Genomic DNA, 24,226 nt, shown 5'->3' with positions numbered 1-24,226 from the left:
GCTGCTGTCTGAGTCCCTTAATTTGAGCTCTCACCCTTGGAAATGCCAGCCAGCTGCCAGGATGGTCTGAGTCCTGGTACTGTGTGGAGGTAAGAAGTGGTCAGCGCTTGTGTCTTGTTTTGTGTGTGCACAGTCAAGTGAGTGAGTGGCTGCGGCTGTTGATTTCTCCGGGTTAAAACGGCTTGCAAATATGCACTTTCCTGGGATCAGCGTGGGCATGTTAGGAGTTACACAGTGCAGTTTGGCTCCAGCCACAACCATGTTCATCAGCAACGGTTTGGAGTTGATTTTTGTGGAATTTCTGTTCAGACATGATCTATGTATTTATAGAGCTAATACTTTTTGCTTTTGAGATACCAGCGAGAAGGTGTGTCATCTGTACAAGCGCCAGGTGGGCAAATGGCTTATTAACACCAGAATACGAGTGTCATCTAGATGGCTTAACATGCAGTACAAGGTGCAATTAGGACATGAGTTTGTGCTGCTTGAAGCCAGAGTTCAATTTTTAAGGCATGTCTGTGTCGACAGAGCTTGCTGCCCGCTCGGCTCGTGCTGTTCGGCCTGAAGGTCAGTGTCTCCTCACTGTCACCTGTTTAAGCACGGAGTTCAAGAGCAGTGAAAGAGCTCAGCACCACTCTGGGAGGGGAAGCGGGCGGGAAGCCACAGCCCCCCATCCCAGTCAGGTCCACCACCTCTGCTCTGTCTAATGATGCTTGATGTTTGTTTGGTCAGTTCAGAGCCCGTCTGGGTTTGATCCCCTGTGTGTCTGTTGGGGTGAAATCCAAGAACATGAGGGAAAGGTCTAGTAATGAACAGGAGGAATGAAACAGTGAGCGCGGTGGTGGCAGGGAGGTCCCTCCCCGGTCATTCGCAGCCTGGGGGATCCCGCACCAGGCTGCAGAGAGCAGAGAGCGGGCGAAGGGCAAGGCGGTGCTGCTGCTGGAAGGGTCATCCAGACCCAGGGTGTGGAATGGCGGGGAGTGTGCTTCTCTCTGCCTTTGGTTCATGGTGCTTCCCGTGACATAACAGTGATCATTTAATTATTTTGATAGGAGCATTCTGTGTGATACTTAACGTGTAATTTGTTTCGTTTGTTTCAGAGAAAGCAATTTTCCCCTCTAAAAAGCCTCCCTGCCCCTTTTCCTTCTTCCCTTTCCAGGGTCCAAACAAGAAATAAAGGAGGGAAATCACCCACAGCTCCGTATCTGGAGTCCAGGAGTCTGAGGGAACTTTCATTCAGCAGGGAGCAGTTTTGACTGCCAGTGCTTTATCAGAAAGTCCCCTGGCAGCTTGATTTGGCCACTTGCAGAACCACTAGAGAGGACCCTAAATTTTCCTGGTGCGGTGGCTACTGCTGAAGGTCAGCGAGCTGTTCCTCATTCTGCATTGTGATGTCAGGCTGGCTGCTAGATAGTAACATAAATGAAATGTTCAAGGTATTCCAGTGTGTAAATCCAAACCTGGCAACCTGAAATTCCTCATTTTTCTGCTTTTGTGAGGTCCCTACACAATTCCTGATAGTCTTTATTAAGCAGGCTTATTAATTGAGGAGGCTTTTTTAATGCTAGATATATGGCCATCAAGCTGTTGGCAGTCCCTGTCCCCTCCCTTCTATCCACAGCTTTGGGGTCCTGCTGTTTTCTCCCACGCTGGTGCCCTTCTGACCCTGGAGCAACAGAATGAGCTGACAATAAGTAAACCCTACAGAAAAGTCAGCAGTTCCCGGCGTGCGAGGCAGCTCGTGGGGGATGCGAGCAGCAAGATGGTGAGTCCCAGCAATAGCTGCACGTAGAGTAGCTGGGTGCACTTTTATAAAAACACACCCTAATTTTGACACGCCTAAATGCTCTTGTGCCCTCTTGCCATTCTGGTCTACCATCACACAGTCCCTTCTGTAGGTTACAGACAGCTATTTCAAAAGACTGCCATTCCTCTTCCTTCTCTGTGCATGAACACTGCTTGGTTTTCCTCTTTCTTTCTATTTTCCTCATCTAGGATCTTTCTTCTTTTTATCTGACATCCCTAGTTCTTGCATTAATGCACAATAAGAAAGACAAGCCTAGAACCCACTGATCCCAGCTGAGGTTTTGGCTTCAAAGTATTAAAAGACTATCAAGAACCCTCAAGATCAATGTTTTGTTGAAAAAGTTCCCCAAACTAATCCAAGAAAAGAGCATAGTTTAATCTTTCTTTGAGGTTGAAAGGAGAAAGTACTAATTTCATGCAGAAAAGATTCTATCTTGGACTGGCATAGGAATAGAAAATAAATAGGTATTAAATTACATTCAGTTGTCTCAAAATAATCTAATAAAGCATCTTCTGGATCAATAGCTGAATCATTATCCAAGACACATACCAAGCTTTCTCTCTTTTGAGATGCAAGAAAGAGGATTTTACATTAGCATAATAAAAAGGATAATATTTTAACTCTTCATAGGAAAAAGGCAGAAGTAGGGCAAAAAACCCAAGAACCACATTTTATGACTTAATCAAGTGTCACTTTTCATTTGAAACGTAATTTAGGGATATTGCCTGATACAGTTTTTATATTTAATGACTGTCAATCTGTCAGCTTTGCTGAGTTGCTAGACAAAAAAAACCCAAGCTCAAACAAACTCAACCCAGAGTCTGTGAAAGAAGGCTGTGTGCAGGGAGAGAGGGGAAGGGCAAGACAAGGCTTTCAACAACTTTGTTCTCCTAATTAAGGCTCACTGAAAGAAAAAAAAAAAAGAAAAAAAGATGGAACAGTTACCCACTGAAAATGCAATTTCATCAAAAGAAAATGAGATCTGCCTGTGTTGGCTGCCGCTCATGGCTGCAGTGCGTGCAGCCACAAGACTTATGTAGGGAGAAACTGCCATCGCCCGCAGACTGTGGCAAATAAAGCAGAGTAACAGTGATGCGTCATCAGCCTTTTGGATATTGCAAAATGTAAAGTTTATCAAACCATGTAGTAAATACAGACAGGATATAGTTTTAGGAGTCAGAATAGGAAAAAGTGGATTAAAGAGTATATGTTTCAGTATTTCAGGCAGTGAGACTTGAAGTAGGTAAGAGTTGTCTCAGAAATGATGTTAAGAATGTGTAGAGGATGAGGTTGTCCCTGAGGACAGGAGGTATTGGTGGTTACAGTCAGTCTGGGCAAGCACTTCAAATGGCTGATTTTTTTTTTTAATTTATTTTTTGTCTGGAATCAGGTTCTCTAATATATTCATCAATGCAGCATGATGGAATAGGGAGTACAGTTATATGTCCAGGGCACCAAGCTGGGAAGAGATACAAACAGTACAGAGGACTGAATTACAATTCAAAATTGTCTTGATAAGTGGGAGAAATGATCTGAAACCAAGAGCAAGAGATTCCCCGAAGAGAAGTGTAACTCTGAACTAAGAAAGTTGAAATCAAATCCACAAAACCCAGGCAATCAATAACCAGCTGCACAGCACTGCGGAGACCGTGAAGGTGAGGGTGAACTCCCTGGACTTAGCCAATGTTTTGTTTTTGAAATGAAGTCGCCACTGTACAGCGCAGAGGTACAAGTGTCCTGTGTAAGATGGAGGTGAGAGAGCGAGCTGTTACACTCGTGAATGTGATGAGGTCTCTGTGTCCTGTTCAGATGCTGAGCCTTGAGAGAGCTGAAAATAATTGCTCTTTGAATAGAGCATTGAAGGGCCCGGGGAGGTTTGGCAAAGGCACCTCAGAGCGATGGTGATGGGGAGGAAAGGGGTTATTTAGGCTAGAGACTCGTGACAGCGCAGAGTGAAGTCCTGAAGTAAATTAGAGGTGGTTTCAAAGCAGGCAGACATTTGATTTACCGCCCCCCCCCCCCACATTCATTGAGGCTAGAAGTGATCGGCTTCATTTGAAGATTTTGTTTAGAAGTGCTTTTTTCCAGGAAGGTTGAGGGGCTGCGGGGTGGATGGCTGTGGAGGCTCCAGCATCGCCCCTGCCGGAGTCCTGCTGTCCCCATCTCCCAGGGCTGTGTGGCTGGGTTTTGTCCCCTGGTCCCTGCTGGCCCTGGTTTCAGTGGCACTGGAGGGAAGGGTGAGGTCTCTTTTGACAGTAGGGTGAAAGTATCCCTTGGTGAGAAGGCTGCGGTGGGAGCTCATCACTTAATTAGTGGAAAGTTGAGATCGGGAAGCAGAAAATAGGAAAAGAGCAAGTGAAGAAAGATAGGGAGACTGCAAATAGCTTTGCCATGGGTTAAGGTAAGTCAGGACATGTTCCTTCATAGATACCAGCGAGTTAAGCTGAAGACAAACCTCAAGCTGCCTTAACTCTGATTTGTATAACACAAATCCCAAAATCTCTGGCCAGCCAGCAGAAGCCGAATGTACAGCGGACACGATGCTTTCTCGAGCGGAGAAACCTGCGTTTTCATTCATTTTCATTTCATTCATTCTCATTTCAATTTTTGGAAGATCTTCATTTGCAAACCTTCATTTTTAAACAGGACCAGTTTCAGAGGATGTCAGCTGGGCTTCCACGAAACAGAAGCAGCTCCGGTCTGTGCTGGGATCCTGCCAGCATCCTCTCTCTGGTTTTACAGTCAAATAGTTCCCCAATTCTTGTAAGCCTTTGCATGGCTCTCCACATTCCTTTCTAGATTACTGACTGACTTTGTAGTTGCTGCCAGTTACAATTCTTCCTCTTGGCTTTAAGATGGTTAAATTTCTAATGCTTAAAGTTTTGGTAGGGCCATTTATAGGTGGGATAGGAACGTTATAGACGTAGCTTTGCGTTTCGGAAGCCCAGATATAAAGGCATATGTACAAATACAATAGCGGTTTGTTGTCCAGCTAGAATCTAAAATGTGTTGTTTATTGGAAGATATTAAGCACTGAATATTTTTTAGACTATTCTGTGGGACCTGTGGCTATAGGATACCTGCTTGGATTTTGAAGATACTTGGTAGGATAAAAATTATGCGCCAAATAAGATGGTCAGAAAACTAACACCTGCCAAGTGTTTCTCAGCGTGTGGCTTGATGACTGCTGAAGTTGGGAAGAGTCGAGCAGGGAGACCTTGACTCCTTACAACCCAGCCCACAGATCCATCATCTCCTTTGGGCCAGAGCTGCAAGTTCGGGGAGGTGGCTGGGTAGAAAACTATCTCAGAAAAGCAACTGGAAAACCTTCCTTTCCATTTCGGTTGGTTTGAACTGCTGTGGAGCTTTCTCCTCAGTTCCTTAGACAGCTGTGAAACAGATGTTTTGAAAACCTTCAGAGAGAAAGCATGTCAGTCTAAAAGTTTCTAAAGATTTAATAATGTGTGCCTCTTTTGCTACTTCAGAGCAGTAAAACTGGGATTGCTTTAAACTTGGAACTTGGAATTAGGTTTTTTTCAATTTTTCTTTGTTCCCCTCCACCCCACTCCACTCCCCTCCCAAATGAGCAGGATTTTTCTGCTTGTGCTGGTGGGATGAGGTGCTGATGCCAAGTTCAGCCCATACACGCAGGTCTTGCTAAACAAGAGGTGTATGATGTATGCGCTGCACATAATTATGGATGTTGCTTTCGAGTTTATTGCCCCCGCAGAGTTTTGCCTCAGGCATTTTTTTTGCAGTGAGCTGACAGTGCTCATTCTAAGCACTTCGGTCGGCATATTCTCTCTCTTCCAGGATCTTTGCGTGGGCGAGAAGAGGAGGAAACGAAGCCAAAGCTTTTGAGGTGTGCAAAAGAACCTGAAGCTTTGCATGGCCCTATCTTGGGTGGGGATTAGAGCTGGGCCTTGAGCTAGTGACAACAGCAAGGAGTTTTATCTGATTTTTCTCAATACCTGGATGATGTTCCGAGGTGAGTTGCCAGTTCCCAGTGTAACAAGATCCCGTGTGGGTAAGCGGCTTTGGAGTCAGTTCTGTTGCCCATGCACCATGTGATGTAATGAACACATTGCTCAGCATTGTCTGGAGCAAACAGGGCTGCATTAATTCAGCTCTCCAAGAGAAGAACGGCATTTTCTCCAGGAAGTGTACACAGGCACTGCAATGAAGCTGGGGTTTTTTTTTTGCCTCTTTTTTTTTTTTTTTTTTTTTTTAAGCCATTCACTATGATGAACAGTCACTAAGATACTTGATTGACTTTGTTCCTGGCCTCCATGGATTTTCTAGGTTTTGGTGAGCCATGAAACGACGATTCCCAGGCTAAGGACTCTTCTTTCCCAAGTCATCTCTTAGTGTTGCCTCTTTGCATGAAAGCGAATGACTTCTCCAGCACGTGAACCTGTTCTGGGGGCTCTGTCTGACCGTGTATCCAAGCCCACTGCTTTTCTTCTGAGTTCAGCAACTGGAGAGGAAACTCTTGCCTGCCCTCCCTATCAGCTCAACCTCCTGTTTCGAGGGGGGCTACGGTCCCTAACCTGCGTGTTATCCCTGTTTTGCTGTGCTTTAATATGATCTTTTGCTAAAAATACAGTGGCCTGTTCTCAGCCTTGAGATCTTCGTTCACCTCTTCTGATTTCTCCAGCCCTATCATCGATGCTTGGTTTTGACTAATATATTCACGGCAATCTGATGCAACGTTGGGATTTGTACTTCGTAAGTCCTGCCTGGCTCATCAGGGAGGAGGAGGAGGAGGAGGAGGGGGAGGAGAGCTTCTGTCTGTGCCACTCTTCTGCTTTGCAGCCTTTAGGATCCAGCTCCAGCTCTGGACCCCCACCCTGCAAAAGGTGAGGATAACTGCATGGCAGGATCTTCCATGGCTGTGTCTTGGGTGGGGAAGCACTTTTGAGGAACTCTAGAGGGTTAAAACCACATTTCTGAAACCAGCCTAGGGGAAAAGTCACATGCACAAGGGAGATTTTGCAAGTAGGTGCTTGCAGCTCGGGGTAATGAGAGGGAGCTCAGGGGCACGGGCTTCTTGCCTTGGGTGAGCTGTGCCTGGTTAGTCCGTGGTCCCTGGGAGATGTGGGAAAGAGGGTGACCTTCCCTGGCACAGGTTGGGGCTGCGGGACCAGAGACCTCCCCACTCTGCAGTGGGACAGTGTGACACCTGGGCAGTGCAGAGTGGGATGATGGCAGGTAAAGGACAGTGAGGAGGAGGAGGGGGAAGCTGAGCTGGCTCCCCAGGACCAGAAGGTGAGCTGGACCAGGTAAGCCTCTGCTGGCTGCTCTGGAAATGAAGCAGAAAGATTTGCTAAATGTTTCTCTGCTGTTTAGCTAGGGCTTGGAGGTGTCCTACGAAGGAGGTCCATAGCCTGAAAGAGGCAAAGTCATCAGAGAGACGTTGGTGTTGCATAAAGAATAAGAGATTAGAGAGACACTGAGCCCAGGGAGTGCAGGAGATGAGTGGATGCCCCTCATGTTAGCACAGGAGGTGGCAGAGGAAGATTCGTTGGGACCCCATCTCCAAACCCAGGCAGTTGTTCTGCAGTAAAAGGCGGTGGAGCCAGCTGAGGTCTATGCTGCACAAAGAGATAAAAGCAAAGCTGCTTTTGCCAATGAGCTGCTTGTGGCCGGGGAAGGCAGTTTGCCTCCTGAGGGGCTGCGGAAGGCTGAGCTGCCCTGATCCTGCTGCACCCTTTGCTGTTGCTTCCTGGGCACTGTCCTCCAGAGACTCAAAATTCACAATATCTAACCCAGAGAGTCTTCATTCATCTCTAACTTAACATGACAGCAGCAACAACAGGGTGGTAGCTTTTAATTTGCTTTTCCTTTTGTTTCTGGTTTTTCACTCTTTGCTTTGCTGCTGTTTTGTGTGGGTTTTCTGTCTTGTTTTCCATTTTCCCTTCTGTTTGATGGTAGCCTGAAGGGATTGAAGGCAAAAGGGGGAAAGGAGTGAGAAAATTCACTGTTCTTCTCCAACTTTTTTGTGCTGGGAGATGTGCTCTGTTACACGTGGCTGGCTGTGCTCTTCAGGGAAGTAGCACCGGAGAGCTGCGCTCAACGTACGGCAGAACCACTCCTCACCTGCACTGGCAAAGTGGGTGCTGTGCCCACTCCGTGTACACACGCACACTGCACACCTCTTGTGCAATGTCTGCTGTGCAATTGTTTCTCTAAAGCGTGAGTTTCCAGCCGTCTGCAGGGTTTTTTTCTGCAATCAGAAGAAACTTTCCTGTTGTTTCTCTTGCCTCAATTTCCTTTCCAGCAGTTCTTCAACCAGTGACTATCCTGCCTTTGTGCAAGGCGGTAACTGCAGCAACAACCACGGGTCAAAAATAAAGCAGTCCTGCTTTGAAAGGGGAGCGGGTGAGCTCCGTGAGGCACCCTTACACCAAGAGCACCTTACAGCAACAGGCTCCTGGTGAGAAAGTAAGACTGAGTGGAGGTTGGAAAGTAAATAATAGCCTTGGAGAGGCAGCGCAGGTGCGCCTGAGCCATGTGAGTGGAAGATAATTGAAAAGTAAACTTCAGTCTCCCAAGCATCTGCTTTAATAACCACCCACAGGTCCTGGCAGTAGGCTAAAGACTTATGTCAGCAGTGTTTGCCTGTAAAACCCGCGGGCATGGTGCCTGCTGTGGGGCCGTGCCCCGTTGGCTTTTGGCACTGCCCGCGGTAGAGGGGAGAGGGGAAGGGAAAACAGAAACTCTTCACTGCTGCTGGGTGAGAGCTCCTGCTCGTCTCTGCCTTCTGTGGATGCATTTTTCTTCCTTATCTACACTGCTTCCTTCGTGTGGTGGGGAATCCCCCATCGCGGCAGTGTGCGGGGTGCCCTGCTTCCTGGGGGGGCATTTACATTGCCCCCACTTTCTTCTGAAAGTGCCCGCTGAGAGCAATAGCAAAAAGCCAGTTGGCTTTGCAAGGAGAAATCCTGACTATTCCTTGGCTAATTGTTTACAAAATGTGAATATTTAAGACTGCTGGGATAACTTAAGGAATATTTAAGGATAACTTTTCCACCTATTAACAAAACAAGAAGTAAAAAGTAATTGTGGCGGAGGGCGAGCCTGTGCATGCTGCGCTCATGGCTGCTAACACCTACCTGGTGGTAACATCCACAGGGAGCAGGGTCCCAAGAGCAGGGTACACCCGGGTGGTCTGTGCTGTTACCCTGTATTTGCTGTCTCTGCAAGAGGTGGGATTGTCTTTTCCTCTTTTCAGGGCTAGAGAATGTCTCCTTGCTCACGGAAAGCAGGGTCTCCAGGAAGTCCTCAGTGGGAGTGTGAATGAGGATTTTACAACCTGCTCCTCAAGGAGGAGAGCAAGCCAGCTGCCTGCTGCCTTGGGGTGGAATCGCTGTTTCTTAGCAGTGAAAGATAAGGCAAACCCACAAAGCACTGAATTTCTGACGATACAGCATAAAGTCCGTCAAGGAGAGGCACTTTCAGTATGGCCCATAAAAGCCAAGCTGGTGGAATTGAGAAAAACAGGTCACTTCCCTCCGTCCTCTACTGTAAGAGTGATTTAAAGGAAGGATCCCTGCAGTGGGTGAAAGGTAAGCAAGCAACCTGGTGCTAAGGAGAAAGGCAGTACTGAGTACAGTGTCCTTAAAATCACAGAAGACAAATTTTTCAAAGATGCTTATTAACAGCATCTCATGTAACTAACCATGTTTCATGTTTAGTTTTATGTTTTTTAGATTTTTATTTATTTTATTTTGGAGGAATATGTAAATAATAAAGAATGTATTTTTTTAGTTTTTTAGGTTTTATGCTGAAACATAGGTGTTTCAGCATTCTGGGGTGGCGATGGAGACATTTTAACTTTTTGGAAAGCCTGATATATAGGAATGAATGGGCATCCACTTGTTGCAAAGCAGGACCCTGCAAGTCCTTTTCTCTTGGCCTTTAAAAGTCAAGAAATCTTTGGGAAACTTGACCTGTGCTTTCTAAGTGACTCCCTTCCCTGGTAACAATTTGCTCCCCCTCTGCAGCACTGCCTCCAAAACCTCCTGAGGTGCTGCGCAGAGACAGAAGGCAGCGCCATGGATGGCTGTTCTCACCGAGACCTCCACGCACCATTCAGCAGGGCACCCTTTTCGCTTGCTCTGTTCATGGCACCTCCTTAGCGCTCGGTTTTTGCAGGGGCGAAGCAGTTTTTGTCACTCCAGCAGAGGTCAAGGAGCTGAGCCTCTCTGCAAATCTCGGGTATCTCAGCTTGGCACCTGACTTTGTGCCAAGCGGCTTGGCTAAGGCCATGAATGGGATAGCTGAGCCCAAGGCTGAGGCCATTTGTTTTCATTCTTGCTTTGTACTTGCTGCCTCCACGCTCTGTGCCAGGAGGAGGTAAACCTCAGCAAACAGTCAGGACCATGTTACCCCGGAGGTTTCAGATGCATCTACTCTCCCCTTTTTTACTTGATGCAGTCATGCCCTGTTTTAAAGTAATTGCCTCATTTTGCTTAGCATCGCCTGCTCCTGAGCAGTGAAGAAGTGATGAGGATGGAGGACATAAGTGGGAGGGAAGGGTAAGGTGAGTGCACGCTGCATTTCAGCCAGCACAGCGGTCTGGGAGAGCACTGAGTGACACTGCCAGCAGGAGCAGCCCCAGGGGACGTCTGGCTGACCCCGGCTCTGCAAAGGGGAAGGACAGCTGGGTGAAACCTCCCTTAGACCCACTCGCTTCCTCCTGACGTAGCACAGCTTGTGTAAACTCTAGATGAATGCCAGATGGGCTGCCAGGAGATCACAGCTCTCCTGTGCTGCTCCACGGCTGCTCTGCCTTAGCTCCGAGCAGCCGGCTCCTCAAATCTAGGCCAGGCTGTCCTCTCGCTTGCTAGGCTGCAACCTGGATCTCTAGATTACATCTCTGATCCTAGTCCTAGCTGAAACTGGGAAGCTGAGAGCCTTGAGCAGAGCCCAGGAGCACTGCTGGAGTAGGGAACTGGACACTGCAGGACCTACGGAGTCACGCTGCAGGGCAGCCCTGCCACATCCCTGACAACGTGGTTATTGGAAAGCACTTTAATTTGATTGCTCAAACTTTTGCTTGTGGTGGGTGGGGTGGGTAGGCAATGGAGGATCTCTCTGGGAGGTAGATATCTTCAGAAACACCAAACAGCTTCAGTCTATTGTCCTTTCAGTCAAGGATCAGTGAGGCAAGGCGTTATCCTGGTGAAGATTAGAGCATCATGTTATCTCTGACTGCTCGTTCCTGGAATGTGTATGGGGTTTCCTCCCTTCTTGTAGGTTGTTTCCTTACAGGGGACATCAAGCTGCTTCCAAAGCTCCTTGTGGTGTTCTTAGAAATGTCCAAGGGGGAATTCTGGATCCATTTAAAACATGTCAGGGTGGTCTACGTTCCTCAGCTTTCCCTTTGCCATGTGCTCCTTAGCTGCTTGGAAAAAAAACCCATTCCAGAGCCGTGCTCATGACTCCTTTGGGCTCTTGCAGAACCCTTCAATGGCCAGGTGCTCATGGTGCTCAGCATGGACAGCAGTTGCTCAGCCACCTCCTTAGACATGGAGCTTTGTGCAGAGAAGCTGAAGTCCCTTGGGGTTCAGGTAAGCTCCTCATGCGTTATCTCCCCTGGGCACCCTGTAGGAGTGAGTGCTAGCTGAATTAGCATCATTTGCATTTGCACTGACATCAGAGACAGTTTCTGGGTTTTTATTGGTTTGAGAGTTGCTTGTTTCAGTTCAGCTTCAGTCTATTCCCCATGGACAGCAAGTCAATTGTAGCGATCTTGGCCTAAACCTCCATGAAGATACCCATTCGATGTAGGTTCTTTTGAATTGCTTGAAAGTCACTCTGATGGGATGGAGCATCCCTGGGACAATCTGTCTTGTCTTGTCCTTTTGTCATAAAAAGGTGGTTTTCTTTTGTGACTTTCCGTGCACTTCCCAGGGAGATATTACTCATTGCAAATGAGGCAAGAACACTAGTTTTTGGTGTGTGACAGCTGTATGGATGAGACTGGAGGTGCGCTCTGTGAGAGGGTGCTCAGGGACACAGCTTTCAGTGCCAGCCCACCCCCATGGTGGCTGCCCAAGCTAGTTCTGATGGGACTAGGAGCCTAAAACTGGAGAGTGGCTCTAGTTTTCTGTTTTCTCCCTGAGCAGGTGGCCACAGATCAGTGGAGAAGGTTAATCCAGGATGCGATCCTGAAGCCTGAAGTGAGACGGTACATGTTCTACAACTCCAGGGTGTTCCAGATAGCCCTCGCCGTGGTAAGGACAGTGGGGTCTTCCGCAGGCTTGCCATAGACATGCACTTGCTGAGATGCATCAGGACCTACACCTGGGGTTCTTGTGCCCAGGGAGAGAGAGGGGTTTGGGTGGGAAGGAGACACTGCTTTTCACACATCCTAGTTGGCTCCTTTGAAATCTCAGTTCACAGAATTTCTGCAGATGGAAAGCAAGGCACCTTTTCCAACCCCTTGCTGGTAGTCCCACCAAAGTGGGCTGCCCGTGGTTGGATAACCAGTGTATGCTGAGGTTGTAGTACCTACATCAGACTTCTTTTTTTAACTTGATTTTAAAAGTCTGTCAATATTCTCGCCTTGATGCTAATTTAGACCAATGGGTCAGTCAGCTTTGGTTAATGAGGCGATTGTCTAGCCTTGCTTGTCATCTTTTGGTGAGAGCAGCTCCTTCAAAGACCCCATTAGCATCTACGGTAAGGCTGATACTTTGCAGTGTGCTGAGGATGTGATAAAGTCTGACTCCTCTGTTTTAGTTGCATTTATTTTTTTGGATAGCTGTTATACGTGTTGTCTTCTCCTTTCACTAATGTTGTAGCAATTGGTGCTCAGTATTTTGAGGATTTTGGTGCCTGTTTAGTGCAAATGAATTATGTTATTGCAAGATTGATGCTCTGACATGCTGTGCTGTACATGTCATATTTGCTTCTGGGCAATCTCCTGCCCAAATGCAGGCTAGCTGAACTAAATGCCAAAGGAATTCTGTTTTGCCTGGCTTTATGCAAAGGCCAAGTTTGTCAGTTCTTAACATAGTCCTTGAGCCCAGGTCAGTGTCCACCATTTAAGCATTATTGTAACTGAGTACCCTCTGCACGACCTTGAGCTCTTTGACAGAGGAGCTTTCTAAATACAGGGACTATTAGAAGTATTATCAGTATGCCTCGGTGAGTGCATTTCTTATCTAAATTGAAGAACTAGGTTGAAATCCTTCCCAGGTATGAATCGTCATTAATAATTCACTCTCTGTCTTTGATGACTGGTAATTTTTTACAATAAACTAGGGCTCGCTCAACCCTTCTAGTCTTTTCCCTATTTATTACTGGAAAGAACTTCTGTCCTTTATCACACTCTGAAGATCTCATGTGACTTAATTTATGGTAAGGTATTACCCTGGGAGAAGGGACCGGTAGTTTTGTTCTTCCGTGACTTTCTCACTTTCATAGTTTTGTGAAGATCATCAGTCTCTCCGGGTTTTTACAGGTTTTGTACGTGTCTCTCTGGACAAATATTTACTTCACAGTGCAGCTGTGTTCCTTCGGACGCTACTGGGAGGCCAGTGTGCTGGTGACCCTGGTTGCCGTAGCAGTCACCGTAGTTGTGATACTGGTTATCGATCGTCGCCAGAGGAAGGTAAGAGGTGTGTGGGAGCACACAGGACTCCCTCCCACCAAAGTGCTGGGATGCAGGTCATCTCCTAAATGCATACGAAGAACAGAATTATCCAGGAAGGATATCCAGTGGACTCGGGGATCAAGTTCAGGCAAGGGATGTTATACTGCCGACTTAGGTGTCGTAATGCCTAAAATGTTGGTGTTGGAGTGCAGCTGGCTGGCTCAAATTGCCTGCTGTCACTGGAGATAGGACAACACTTGCAGAGCGTGGTTCGTGCTCCCACGGCGGGTGGGAAGCCACAGGGGCTCTCCAGCAGAGCCGGCTCCTGCCCTGCTTCTGACGACAGTCCCTTGCGGTATCAGCTGCTTGTTGCCATGAACAGCATCGTTTACTTGTGTCACTGTGGTGCTCTGCAGTCATGGTCCAGGCCCCGCTCTGCCTGCCTTGCAACAGGTCCCAAGCAAAAAGGCAGCTCCTAACTGATAGAAGTTGCAATAAAATTATAAAACCAAGGTTGACTGGGCAGTAGAAGGAAGCAGGGAAAAGATGATGTTGGTGTGAGAGTCAACCAGCCTGCAGCATCCACTGCTTTGTTGTTGTCAACTTTTATTTGAAGGAATCACAGGAGCATGGAAATTTCTAAGGAGTGATCTGAAGAATAGTATTGGAAAGGCTTGATTGCAAAATCCAGAGGGATCTTTGCACTGATTTTAATGGATTGTGGAGCAAGCCTCTAATGACAGCTGTGCAATGGTTCTTCCAAGGGGAAACCTGGCAAATGTGTGGGTACCCAGAGGTTCAGGAAAGGAGCCCCCTCACTCAGGGGCTGCTGGGGGACAAAAGAGAGAAACTGGAAGTCAATTCCACTTCAGACGCCTTGTCTATAAAAGAAGCAATCCTTAGTGAGATTTCTGTCTGCACAGATGTCTGCTAGTGGTGGCCAGGCTGGTACCGATGGCTGGTGACAATCCTGCCCTGGCTGCAGGCTGCTCTTGCCATGGTTTTCCTTTCAGAGATGCAGCGTTTGGGATTACCCAGCTGCAGTTTGTAGCTGTAGGTTGGCCCAGGTTTTGCTGTAGAGCATGTTAATTTTTCTTGCGTTCTTTAATAGATAAATATGAATACAGATGTGAGGCTGGCAGCTGTCAATGAAATCTTTATTAAACACAGTTTAATTCTGGGGATTACAGATGTCCTGGATGGGCCACGCAGCATCCTACAAGTATCCTTTCTGTAGGGAATAATTTGTATCCCTCCTGGGTAGCTAATGATGTGGGGGTATTTATTGATGTTATGATCCATGAGGATTTCCAGAGGGTGGCATTTCTAGAATTTGTTTTTTTTCCTATTGGATGGCATAAGGGATTGGGTGTGTTTTCTTCTCCTATAAATGGGGACTGAGATATGTCCAAAGGCAATTGGAAATAGAATCTAAGAGGTTGAAGTGGGATCAGTGCGTTGTGCAGACAATTATTCCTGAAAGTGTATTATACTTACACAACAGTGATGATTGCTGTCACTCTGCTCATAACAAGAACGTGTCTATGGCAAAAAAACCCCAACAACAACCAACCACAGAACCCCCAAAACAACACAGAGTAAACCAGAGTCCCCATCCCTGGGCTCATTTGCTGCTTTTCAGAGATACCTTTTCTGGACTAGACAAAGATTTAGGGGAAAAAGAGTTTTAAGACAGCTTGGAATTGTTGAAGGAAGGTGAGAGAGATGGTATCTGAGGTTTGCTGATGGACCTCACACCACCCCATATATACAGAGGTGTGAAATAGAAATGCAGAGGGAAGCAAGGCTGAAATGCAGGGTCGGAGAAGGGGTCACGGAATACAGCAGGGGGCAGGCAGGGGAGAAGTCCTGCAGAACAAGAAGGAAACATTCCAGAACCTGAATTACACGTGTGTTCAGACCAGCATAGTTTTACATCTCGGTAAGTAAGGACTAATGGGATGAGCCTTTGCCTTTACCTACGTATGCCAGAACTATCTGAGAGCAGAAAATAACCCAAGGATTTCCACTTTCCTCTGTCTGCTCTGGTGTCAGGTCTGTTTAAACCCTCTGGCTTTTACGCTGCTCCTGAATCCCCTAGATGATGGCAGCTTGAGCAGGTATACAAGGGCAGACCTTTGGCTGCCTTCTGGGGGGCTGCTGCTCTCAAAGCTGGCAGGACACATCCCCAGCGCATTGCTGTTGGTAGACTTTTCACAGACAGTGCCTCTGTCCTGCAGACAAGCACCGAGTACAGTTAATTCTGTAAAAATTAAATGGAATGAATGCCTAGAAATAAAGGAAAGCAAGCAGGAAGGGGTTTAGGCGAGCTAAGTCAATGTGACCCACCAGTTTATTATTTTGATGTCAGGCCACTGAGGTGAGTGATGGGCAGTGGCCCTGGGTTATCCCAGTTGTCACTCCACCAGGCTGCAGGAGGTGTGTGAGGAGGACTGGCTGCTCTCTGAGGCAATGTCCACCTTCCTTGCCACCCCTCTTCTTTTCCCCATTAGCTTGAGATTTTGTCTTAGCCCAGATCCTCTTGGTTTAAAATTACCCCTGTGATGTGCTACTTGGCTCCTGACTGCCCTGAGCATCCAGTGAGCACCAGTCGCTTTAGCTCTGCTTCTTGCAAGGTCTGTACCGTGATCCACGTGGAGGCAGAGGGCTGCGGAGGGGGAAACATGGATAGACTCCTTCCTTAACCCTGCTGTCCCAGCTATGGTTTGTGCACTTCAGCCCGGAGTGCTGCCTCCAGTCCTTGTCAGCCCACATCACAGACCTGCAGAGGACACGAGAGGTAAATGACAGTAGGCACAGCCCGAGCTCCCGCAGTGACATGTGCAGGTCCTCCCCTACACCCCGGATTTGGTGGGATGGTGGTGGGCAAGGAGAACTGAGTGTTTGGGTGTCCTCCTGGGCATCCCCTGCTGTGAACTGGGACCTGGATGGACTGGGAGGTGGATAAACTGCATCTGTTGGTGCCCAGTTCATCAGGAATTTGTTTAGGCCCTGTGGTGGGTGCATGTCTGGATAATTAAGTGTACAACTTTAATAAAGGGAAGTCATCAAGAATCAAGGGCAAATTTTGAAAGCATGTGTCACAATTTGAAATAGCTGACACCTTGAGCTGTCCTCCTGAATTAAATGGGATAGCCTGAGGAATAAGTAAACACTATACTGGGTTAACTGTATAAAATTTTTGTCCTCTTGGCCTTCAGAAAATGTTTTCCTCTATACGAGTGTATAACTATATGGGCACTGCGCTCTTCTGTGCCGAATCGCCCGGGCTGACCGCGGCCACAGGATGAGAGGTGAAGGGGGTCCAACCCCCTGAAAAATCTCAAGGCTGCTCCTCTTTGTGGATGAACCGACAGATGCAGAGCGGAGGGTGGACACTCACGCACCAATTCACATATTGGCTGATGTAACTCTTGTAGTTTTTAAAGACCAGGTTCTCCATGCCAGGTGTGACCATCATGCTGGGAGCACTTGCCGGCACAAGAGGCAGCCGAGGCCGCCGGGCTGGGGGATGAGGACACTGAGCTTCAAGTGCTGGGCACGACTCTGGGCCAATGCTGTTTTTTACTCTTGGGATGATAATTCCCAGAAGTAAAAACATGCAGGAGGGCATTGTGTCCTTTAAAGGCTGTCCTCAGGACACCACTGCTACCTGCCTTTGGGGACCCCCAAAATCTCTTTCTCTTCCAGTCGTGCTTGCGACACAGCCTGGATGAACTCTGTGTGGTCATGGAGGCAGTGGTTCAGCCCAGCCTGGGGACGAAGGAGGACGCTTTGCATGAAGACTCCCCTCTTCTATCCAGTGGGGTGAATAAAAAACCGGTGACATGCAACAAGCTGCTCCGCCTCATTCCCGAGGGCCCACCAGAGGTAATGAGAAATACCCCTCCCTGACGGGTAGAGGCACCGAATCGCCCCCCCAGGCACCTTGACTCCAGAACTCATCCCAGCAGCTGCCAGCCACCTCCTTTTTCACCAGTAGAAGCTCCTGGAAGCCTGGAGGTCCACACATGCCTTCTCCAGCCCTGACACTGAAAGCAGTTAACGCTTACTGAGCAGCTAGTGCTTAACCCTTGAGGGATTCATGGATTGGGCTCTTCCTTGCTGGTGGCCAGGGGTCCCTGCTTGGAAGCCAACCTCTACCCAGGGTCTGTGCAGGAACCTGGCACCTCTGTCTGGGCTGGGGATGGGGCATAGACGTGCCCAGCCTTTGTCTCCTCCATGGGGTGTGCCTTCAAAGACTTGTGCCATGCTGCGTAACAAATGTGCTCTCATTCCTGCTCAGCAAGAAGCTTCAAAGGGATGATTTTGATTTATTTTACGTTTCTCTGCTCACTGTTACCAAGTGAATTCAGTGCAGCTGACATCCCTGCAGACTGAAGCTCTTTGGCGCCTACAGGCAAAAGAAAAAGCAACAGGAGATGGGGACAGAGCGGGCAGGTCCCCGAGCAGCCTGGCTCCCCAGCCACCCACCGGCGAGCAGTCATTTCATGTCACTCCCCTGTGGGGACAGTGTGCCAGCACTGCTGACCAGAAGGGGATCTGGGACAGTTATATATGCCATTGGCTTCTGTCCTGTTTCTTTCAGACAAGGACAGTCCTTGAATGAGGGAGCGAACGGTATTTAGTGTATCACCCACGTTGCCTGCAGGGAGATGCTCTGCTCTGACATGTCTCTTGCTTCTTCCAGGTGATGGCCCAGCAGCTCCTGGTGATCTTCAGCGGATGCTACGTCCGGCTCCTGGTCACGGGCCGGCTCCCTCGAGCCATGGCAGGGGGGCACCTGGGGCACGGCAGTGTGCCCTGTCTCTGCCAGTTCATCAGGACCACCGCGCTCAACACACAACAGAGCTGGTTCACAGGCAGGTGACCAGAGGGGCCTGGCAAGCACTAAAATCAGATGTCCATACACAACAGTGTGAAGAAGCTGTGGGGCAGAGGAGAGGCCTGTAATCGTTCATCTGGGTGAATGAGTGGAAATATGACTAATAAAACATGCAAGACACTCACCAGAAAGCTGCTGACCTTCGAGACCTTCTGCCTGCCCACTGGCTTGGTGGGAAGGAGCTGCTTTGGGCTGAGAAACAATCCAGGGGCAGCCTGGAGCTCCCTTGGGAAATTTCCCACTGTTCTTACTTGGGGGCCTTGGAGACCCATGGGGAATAACCTGTAGGTGCCGGCCCCATGCCTTCGAAATCAAGTACACGGGGGTTTTTAGTACAAGGAAGACAGGGAAAACCTGTACATAGCAGTGTTGCAAATGTGCTGTTTGCGCTGGATTATGTTTTTGTCATGTAGTTGTCAGTGACAGTCAGCTTTGTCCTGTGACAGACATGGACCATCTCTCAGCTGATGACTTGGCAAGCTTTCCATGGAAAAACTAGCTCAGGCTGGTGCTTGGTACCTGCTGCTTCTGCTGCCTTCCCTGGGAGGATGGTGATAGATATCGTGATGACCCATGTGATTAAGGTTTGAAGAAGGCACCGAGTAGAGCATGCAGGACCACGGCTTCTTTCAGACTCCCCTTTCTGCTCCATTTTGGGACAAGCTAATTTCCTTCCCCCCCTTTCCTCCTTTCTTCTCACGGTGTTTGCACACAGCATGGAAGAGGAGGCAGTGGTGAGCAGGAGACCTCAGTTTTTGATGGAGTCTGTGCGGGAATGGGAAATGAAGTGCTCTCAGCCTGCAGGGCGTTGTGTGCTCAGGTGGTGCCCATGCACGGAGCGCTGCCGTACGGCCCCGGCGCTGCTGGCGTCCTCTGGCACCAGAGCCAGGCATTTCCATGAAATCCAGGGGAATACACGCGCTGATGTTCACCTGACAACCTAACCACACGGTGTGGCTGTGACAGCTGTCCTAGGAAGTGGCAGGGGTCAGAAGAAGGCCTCCTAAGGGCTGTGTTTTCCAGCCTTGCTGCGGCTGAGCGTGCTTGGGAGATGTGGCTCCACTCTCAGCCCTCCAGCCTGCCTGCTCTCCCTCCCTCCCCATATCCTGCAGAACCCTGCAGCCCCCTGGGCAGAGCTTCTGCCGTTCCCACCTCAACAAAGCTCAGCATGGGACACCTGCCCTGCACAAATCCAGGAGGGTTTGAAAATTAAGGTCACTAGTTTGTGCACATCCTTCCATTGTGTGTATCCCGTCCTACCACCGAGCATCCCCCCTTCACGTAATATCGTACCAGAAAAGTTCTGGTACCAAAGATCAAACCATCGCTCAGGGCAGCAGCAAGAGGGTGAGCCCTGGGGACCCAGGAACTTACAACCAGCTCTCCCCAGGGTGCAGGATGCCTCTGCTCCCTCCCATTTTGTTTCTGTCACAAGCAATGGTGAGACAAGATTCATCTCTTCCCACGTGAGCAGCGAGGCGAGCCCCGGTGCTGCCACTGAACCAGCCAAAGCACCAGCCTGTTCAAACACTGCAATGCCAGCAAACCACGACAAAAACCACCACGCTCCCAACCAGCCGCTTTTCATCCATCTTTATTGTTGGTTCAGGTTGGGCAGTCACAGGAAGGGGTCGGGCAGATTCCTCCCCGCAAATGCGGAGTTTGTGATCCTGCTGTCATTGCTCTCTGTGACAGGGTGGGGTTCGCTGGAGGGGGATCCCACTGTGGTCCCTGCAGTGCTCTGCTCTGGAGGTGCTGCGCATCATGCTGCGGTGCAGGCTGCCCAGTAAGGACAGCTTACTGGGCACAGAGAAGGGGGTTCTACAAAACCATGGGATTTCTGCAGACTTAAGCTCTAAGATCCCTTACTACAGCTCAGTAACTGATTTTAGTCTGAATGCATACCGATATCATTGGGAGCACAATTCCATTTCACAGTATAAAAATCCAATTTGCTGCTGGGGTGCAATGGCTCATGCTCTTCCCCTGGCACTCTAGGGCCCAAAAGTGCCCAGAGCATCTGATACACATTGGCAACCTATTTTTTCCTACCAGCTATAAAATTCTGGTAATGAGAGACCGATTGGGACATTTTCTGTTGCTGTGCTTGTGTGTTGAGAGCAGATACAGGAGAGATTTGCTGGTATTTTCCAATCCCTGGGCTGCGGGATTACCAGCAAAGGGATTCCCTGGGGAAATTGGTGGGAAGAAAACTCATGGCCTTCCGGGGGGGACCATGAGGGCTTTTATCCTCAGGACCTGCAGGGCTGGTCTTGGATGGGGTTGCTGTTCCTGGGAAGCGAGGCTCTTGCTTGGGGGGCTGCTGCTACTTCTGCCTTTACATCTGCAAATGCACAAGCATCGGAGAAAAGAGTGGGATTCAGGTTTAGCCAAGGGGAGAGATTATTGCTGCAGGGATAAGGCTGGGGTGTGAACAGGCAAGATGCTCAGAAAACCTCCTGATGGGAACCATAAGCAACATTAGATTAAGCGTGAGGGAGTCAGGCCAGGTGTACGACACAGAGCTATCCAGCAGAGCCCACCTTGCTGCAAGCAGGGGATAAATCGTTACAGTTTCTCAGCTGTGACCTGGACACCACCGGTGCCACCAGGTTATCCACATTTCCCAGCCAGATCTGTCCAGATCTGTTGTACACTCCTCGTGCCCTGTCCTGGGCCAGCCTTCCCTGGGGTGCAGCAGGGTGCCCAGCTGTGGGCTGCTCCCAGCTAAAGAGAGGTGCAGATCCCCCCCCCGCCCCAGTTTGCACTGGTGCAGCCCCCTGTATCCACAGCATCTATGGGCCTGGTGTGCCCAACCGTCCAGAAAGGCATGGGGCCAGATCCTCTGCTAGTGCCAGCTGGGCGGCTTCCCTGATTGTAATTAAACACCCAGCAATTAGCTGCAGAGAAGGAGTTGAACTTCTTTGCTCAGAGGAGGAGCTTGATTCTTCTCTGCAAAGCCCAGGCTCCCATTGCAGGCCAGATGACTTAACACCCTGCTTTTCCTTCATGTGTACTTAATTAAGGCATTAGTGAAGGGAAACATCCCCTTTCCCTCCCCTCATTCTCCCATTAAGGATCCAGCTGTTATTTTAGGGGAAAGGTGATATTCTGGAGATTTTATAGGACCCCCTAGGCATGCAGTTCTCTTCTCCCCCTCACACACAGCAGCAGGAGCAGCAGAAGGGGAAGGGCTCAGCTTTACATCTTTGCTGTCAGTCTCTGGTGACAGCCCCCAGCTCCTGGGAGAGGTAGGAGACCACAGGGCATGACCTGACCACCCTGGAAGCTGCCTGGGAATGTGCTCATGCCTGAGTGCAGCTCTGGGCACTGTTGCACAAGAGCAACCAGGAGTGACTCAGCCAAACCAGTGAAACTGGTGATGGTGGAACAGATCTTTCCTATGCTGTGATTACTCTGTCTGCTGTTCAAAATGTTTGCGTTCTGGCAGCATGCTTTAACGCCTGAGCGGCACCGCTGGGTGATGCGGGAGCAGCTCCCCGGTGAGCCCCGGGAGCACCAGGGCTGGGATGGGGCCAGGAGCCAGGATCCCACCATGTTCCACATGCCGTACCTGCCGTGCCGCGTCGGGGCGGCCAGGAGAAACAGCTGCTCTCAAGGGCATTGCATGAGTGACTTGCAGAGTCATAGTGATTTGTGTGTTTCAAATGGGCCAGGAAGGGGCTGGGGGAGGTTGGCAGCAAGGACAGAAATCTCTTACCGCCAGCTGGGGAGTGTGGGGATGTGTTTTGGTGTTTAGCAGGGTGCCTGAAACAACAAGGATTGCCCCAAGGAGATGTAACTCTGGGGAACAGAGATCAGTGCTTCAGCGGGTTGCATCCACTCATGCCTCTGATTACCCCCAGAGCAATCCTGTCCTCCCTTCCCAGGGCTGCTGTTTGCTCACGCTCTGCCAGGGGCTGGGATGCAGCCATTGCATTTAGAGACAAAACCCGGCGAGGGAAGATAAAACAGGAAAGAAAAAAAACTTTTGCAACTTCTACCTGTTACGGTTCTTCCTCAGACAAAGCACCCAGCTCTGAGGAAGGCTATGGTCTCTGGGACACCGGCAGGGAGGGATGGGGACTCGGCACACCTCCCCCGCGGGCAGGGCAGCAGCCTGCCCAAGGCAGCAGGCAGCAACGGGGGGTGCCCCCCGCCACCAGCCTGGCAGCCCAGGCAAGTCCTGGCCCCTCTACCCCCAGCGTGGCCGAGGTGTGTGAACGCCCCCGCCCCCAGCGAGCCGCACACTTACTTTGGTGGGGGCTGCGGGGGGCTGCCTGCGCCGGGCGGGGTGGTGGCTCTTGGTGCTCCCGGCTGCACAGGGTCCTCACCTTCCTGGCCACGTAGCGGCAGGCTGGGGGGAAAGGGGAGACCTGTCTGCTTGCTGCAGCAAAGCAAAACACCAGCTACCCTAAAAAACCATCCCCAGAGAGCCCAGAGCTCTGGGGCTGCTTTGTGAGCTGGGGACCCTCACGGAGGAGGATCGGCTGGGGGCTGCGTTGGACCTGTAGCAGGTTACGGCCAAAAGTAGCAGTGGAAATGGAGGGGAATGGATTTAACAGGCTGAAAGGGAGTTACTGTGTCTGGTGTCCTGGCTGTGTTTCAAACCACTCCAGCACCAGTGTTTCTCCCCCCACAAGCAAAGGCCATAAAATATGCGGAGTATTTACCACGCAGAAATCCCTCTAAGCTCTCTTGCCTCAAATGGGAGGTTTCCTTACCGTTGATAATTACTCAAACCATTTTCTCCCTGGCTCAGCAAAGCTGTCCTTTCCAGCCAGCTTGTCTCTTCGTCTCCGTCCTCTCGCAGTCAGCTCTGCAGTGGTTTTATTTCTTAACAGCCCGGCCGCCTCCTTCCTTCCCTCCCGCGGGGATGTTGCTCCAGTTGCACGGGGTCACGTGCGGGGAGGTAGGCTCAGCCTGGCGCTGCCTTCGGGCTGGGCTGTGCCAAGCCAGGCACGGCATCCCTGTGCCTCCCTGGAGGGAGAAAGCGCTCCGGGCACTGGCTTCGGGCAGTGGCACTGAGGGGTGAGCCTACCGTGCCGGAAAGGTGGCTTGGTCGTGGCTGGAGGAGCTGCTCTTGGTGCTGTGTGGCTGATGAAGGACGTGGGTTTGAGATGTGGGGAGGTAAACTTGGCACTGCGATCTCCAAGCTGAGCTGGAGAGGGTCGCTGCGGCGTGCACTTCGTATGGAGCAAGGGTGAAGCAGCACCTCCTTTCCTGCTGCTGTCTGAATGCTGCAGGCATGAGAACGTCCTTCCCCACCCCCAGCCAGACCTTCAAATCCTCTTATACCACATCCCGTTGTATGCGGGGGAAGGTCAGGGTGACATCCCCAGCAGACAACGTGTAGGCAGTAGCACTGGCCTTGGTTTCTCTGGAGTCCTTGCCCGCCTCCAGACCACTACCTGATTTTTGTCCTCAGGGTCACTGCAACCAGTTACTACAGAAACGCAGGTTTTGTACATCTTTTGCAAAACCTTGCTGCTGTTTATGCGTGGTGTGTATTCCTTAATCTCAGTCAGGTGAATTCTGAAAGCTCTTTGACCAGGGCAACGTACTTCTTATCTCCAAACCAAGCACTCGCCGGTTCAGGCAGGTCGGACTTTGGTTCGATGTCCTTGCCTTGGCATTATATACGGTCGGCCAGACGTGCGGTTGATGGACTGCAGGTTCTGCATCTCACGGCACCTGCAAGTCAGCAGCCTGGGCTGCTGCAGGAGAAAGTGCAAGGTCAGTGTGTGAGACAGAGGGGAGCTAATGTCGCCCTACCCCACCCTTGGTCTTGTTCTGGTGCTCTGTGTCAGGAGATTTGAGTCAGCTCTGATGCACTGGATTGCATAAACGTGGCGTACAAACCTTTAGCTCAGCTGGTGTCCTGTCATGCTGCTGTGTGGTGTGAGTG

The 24,226-nt window shown here is 49.8% G+C and overlaps 1 protein-coding gene and 1 long non-coding RNA gene across 4 annotated transcripts; one reads left to right on the top strand and one right to left on the bottom strand.

Moving 5' to 3' along the window:
• Positions 1-6,058: 6,058 nt before the first annotated feature.
• TMEM268 (transmembrane protein 268) lies at positions 6,059-18,437 on the top strand. 3 transcript variants are annotated; one of them, XM_040607508.1, is made up of 9 exons: positions 6,059-6,666; positions 9,042-9,375; positions 11,273-11,382; positions 11,941-12,048; positions 13,281-13,430; positions 14,524-14,634; positions 16,132-16,212; positions 17,124-17,303; positions 18,124-18,437. In XM_040607508.1, the coding sequence occupies exons 2-9, from the start codon at positions 9,270-9,272 to the stop codon at positions 18,301-18,303; spliced, it is 1,026 nt and encodes a 341-aa protein (XP_040463442.1). In that variant the 5' UTR covers positions 6,059-6,666; positions 9,042-9,269; the 3' UTR covers positions 18,304-18,437. The 3 variants fall into 3 exon arrangements, with proteins under 3 accessions (XP_040463442.1, XP_040463443.1, XP_040463444.1); XM_040607510.1 differs by lacking the exon at positions 6,059-6,666 and adding an exon at positions 7,009-7,089; XM_040607509.1 differs by lacking the exon at positions 9,042-9,375 and having other exon boundaries at positions 6,587-6,666.
• Positions 18,438-19,896: 1,459 nt separating this feature from the next.
• On the bottom strand, positions 19,897-23,538 carry LOC121094274. Its single transcript, XR_005829794.1, has 3 exons — positions 23,043-23,538; positions 22,574-22,675; positions 19,897-20,662 (listed from the first exon to the last, which is right to left on the bottom strand). It is a non-coding gene; the product is annotated as an uncharacterized LOC121094274 (long non-coding RNA).
• Positions 23,539-24,226: the final 688 nt, after the last annotated feature.

This window comes from Falco naumanni, chromosome 9, assembly GCF_017639655.2.
Source record: "Falco naumanni isolate bFalNau1 chromosome 9, bFalNau1.pat, whole genome shotgun sequence".
In the NCBI taxonomy this organism is placed as follows: domain Eukaryota; kingdom Metazoa; phylum Chordata; class Aves; order Falconiformes; family Falconidae; genus Falco; species Falco naumanni.
Note: the sequence above shows the minus strand (reverse complement) of the source record. Positions and strands in the feature narration are given on the sequence as shown.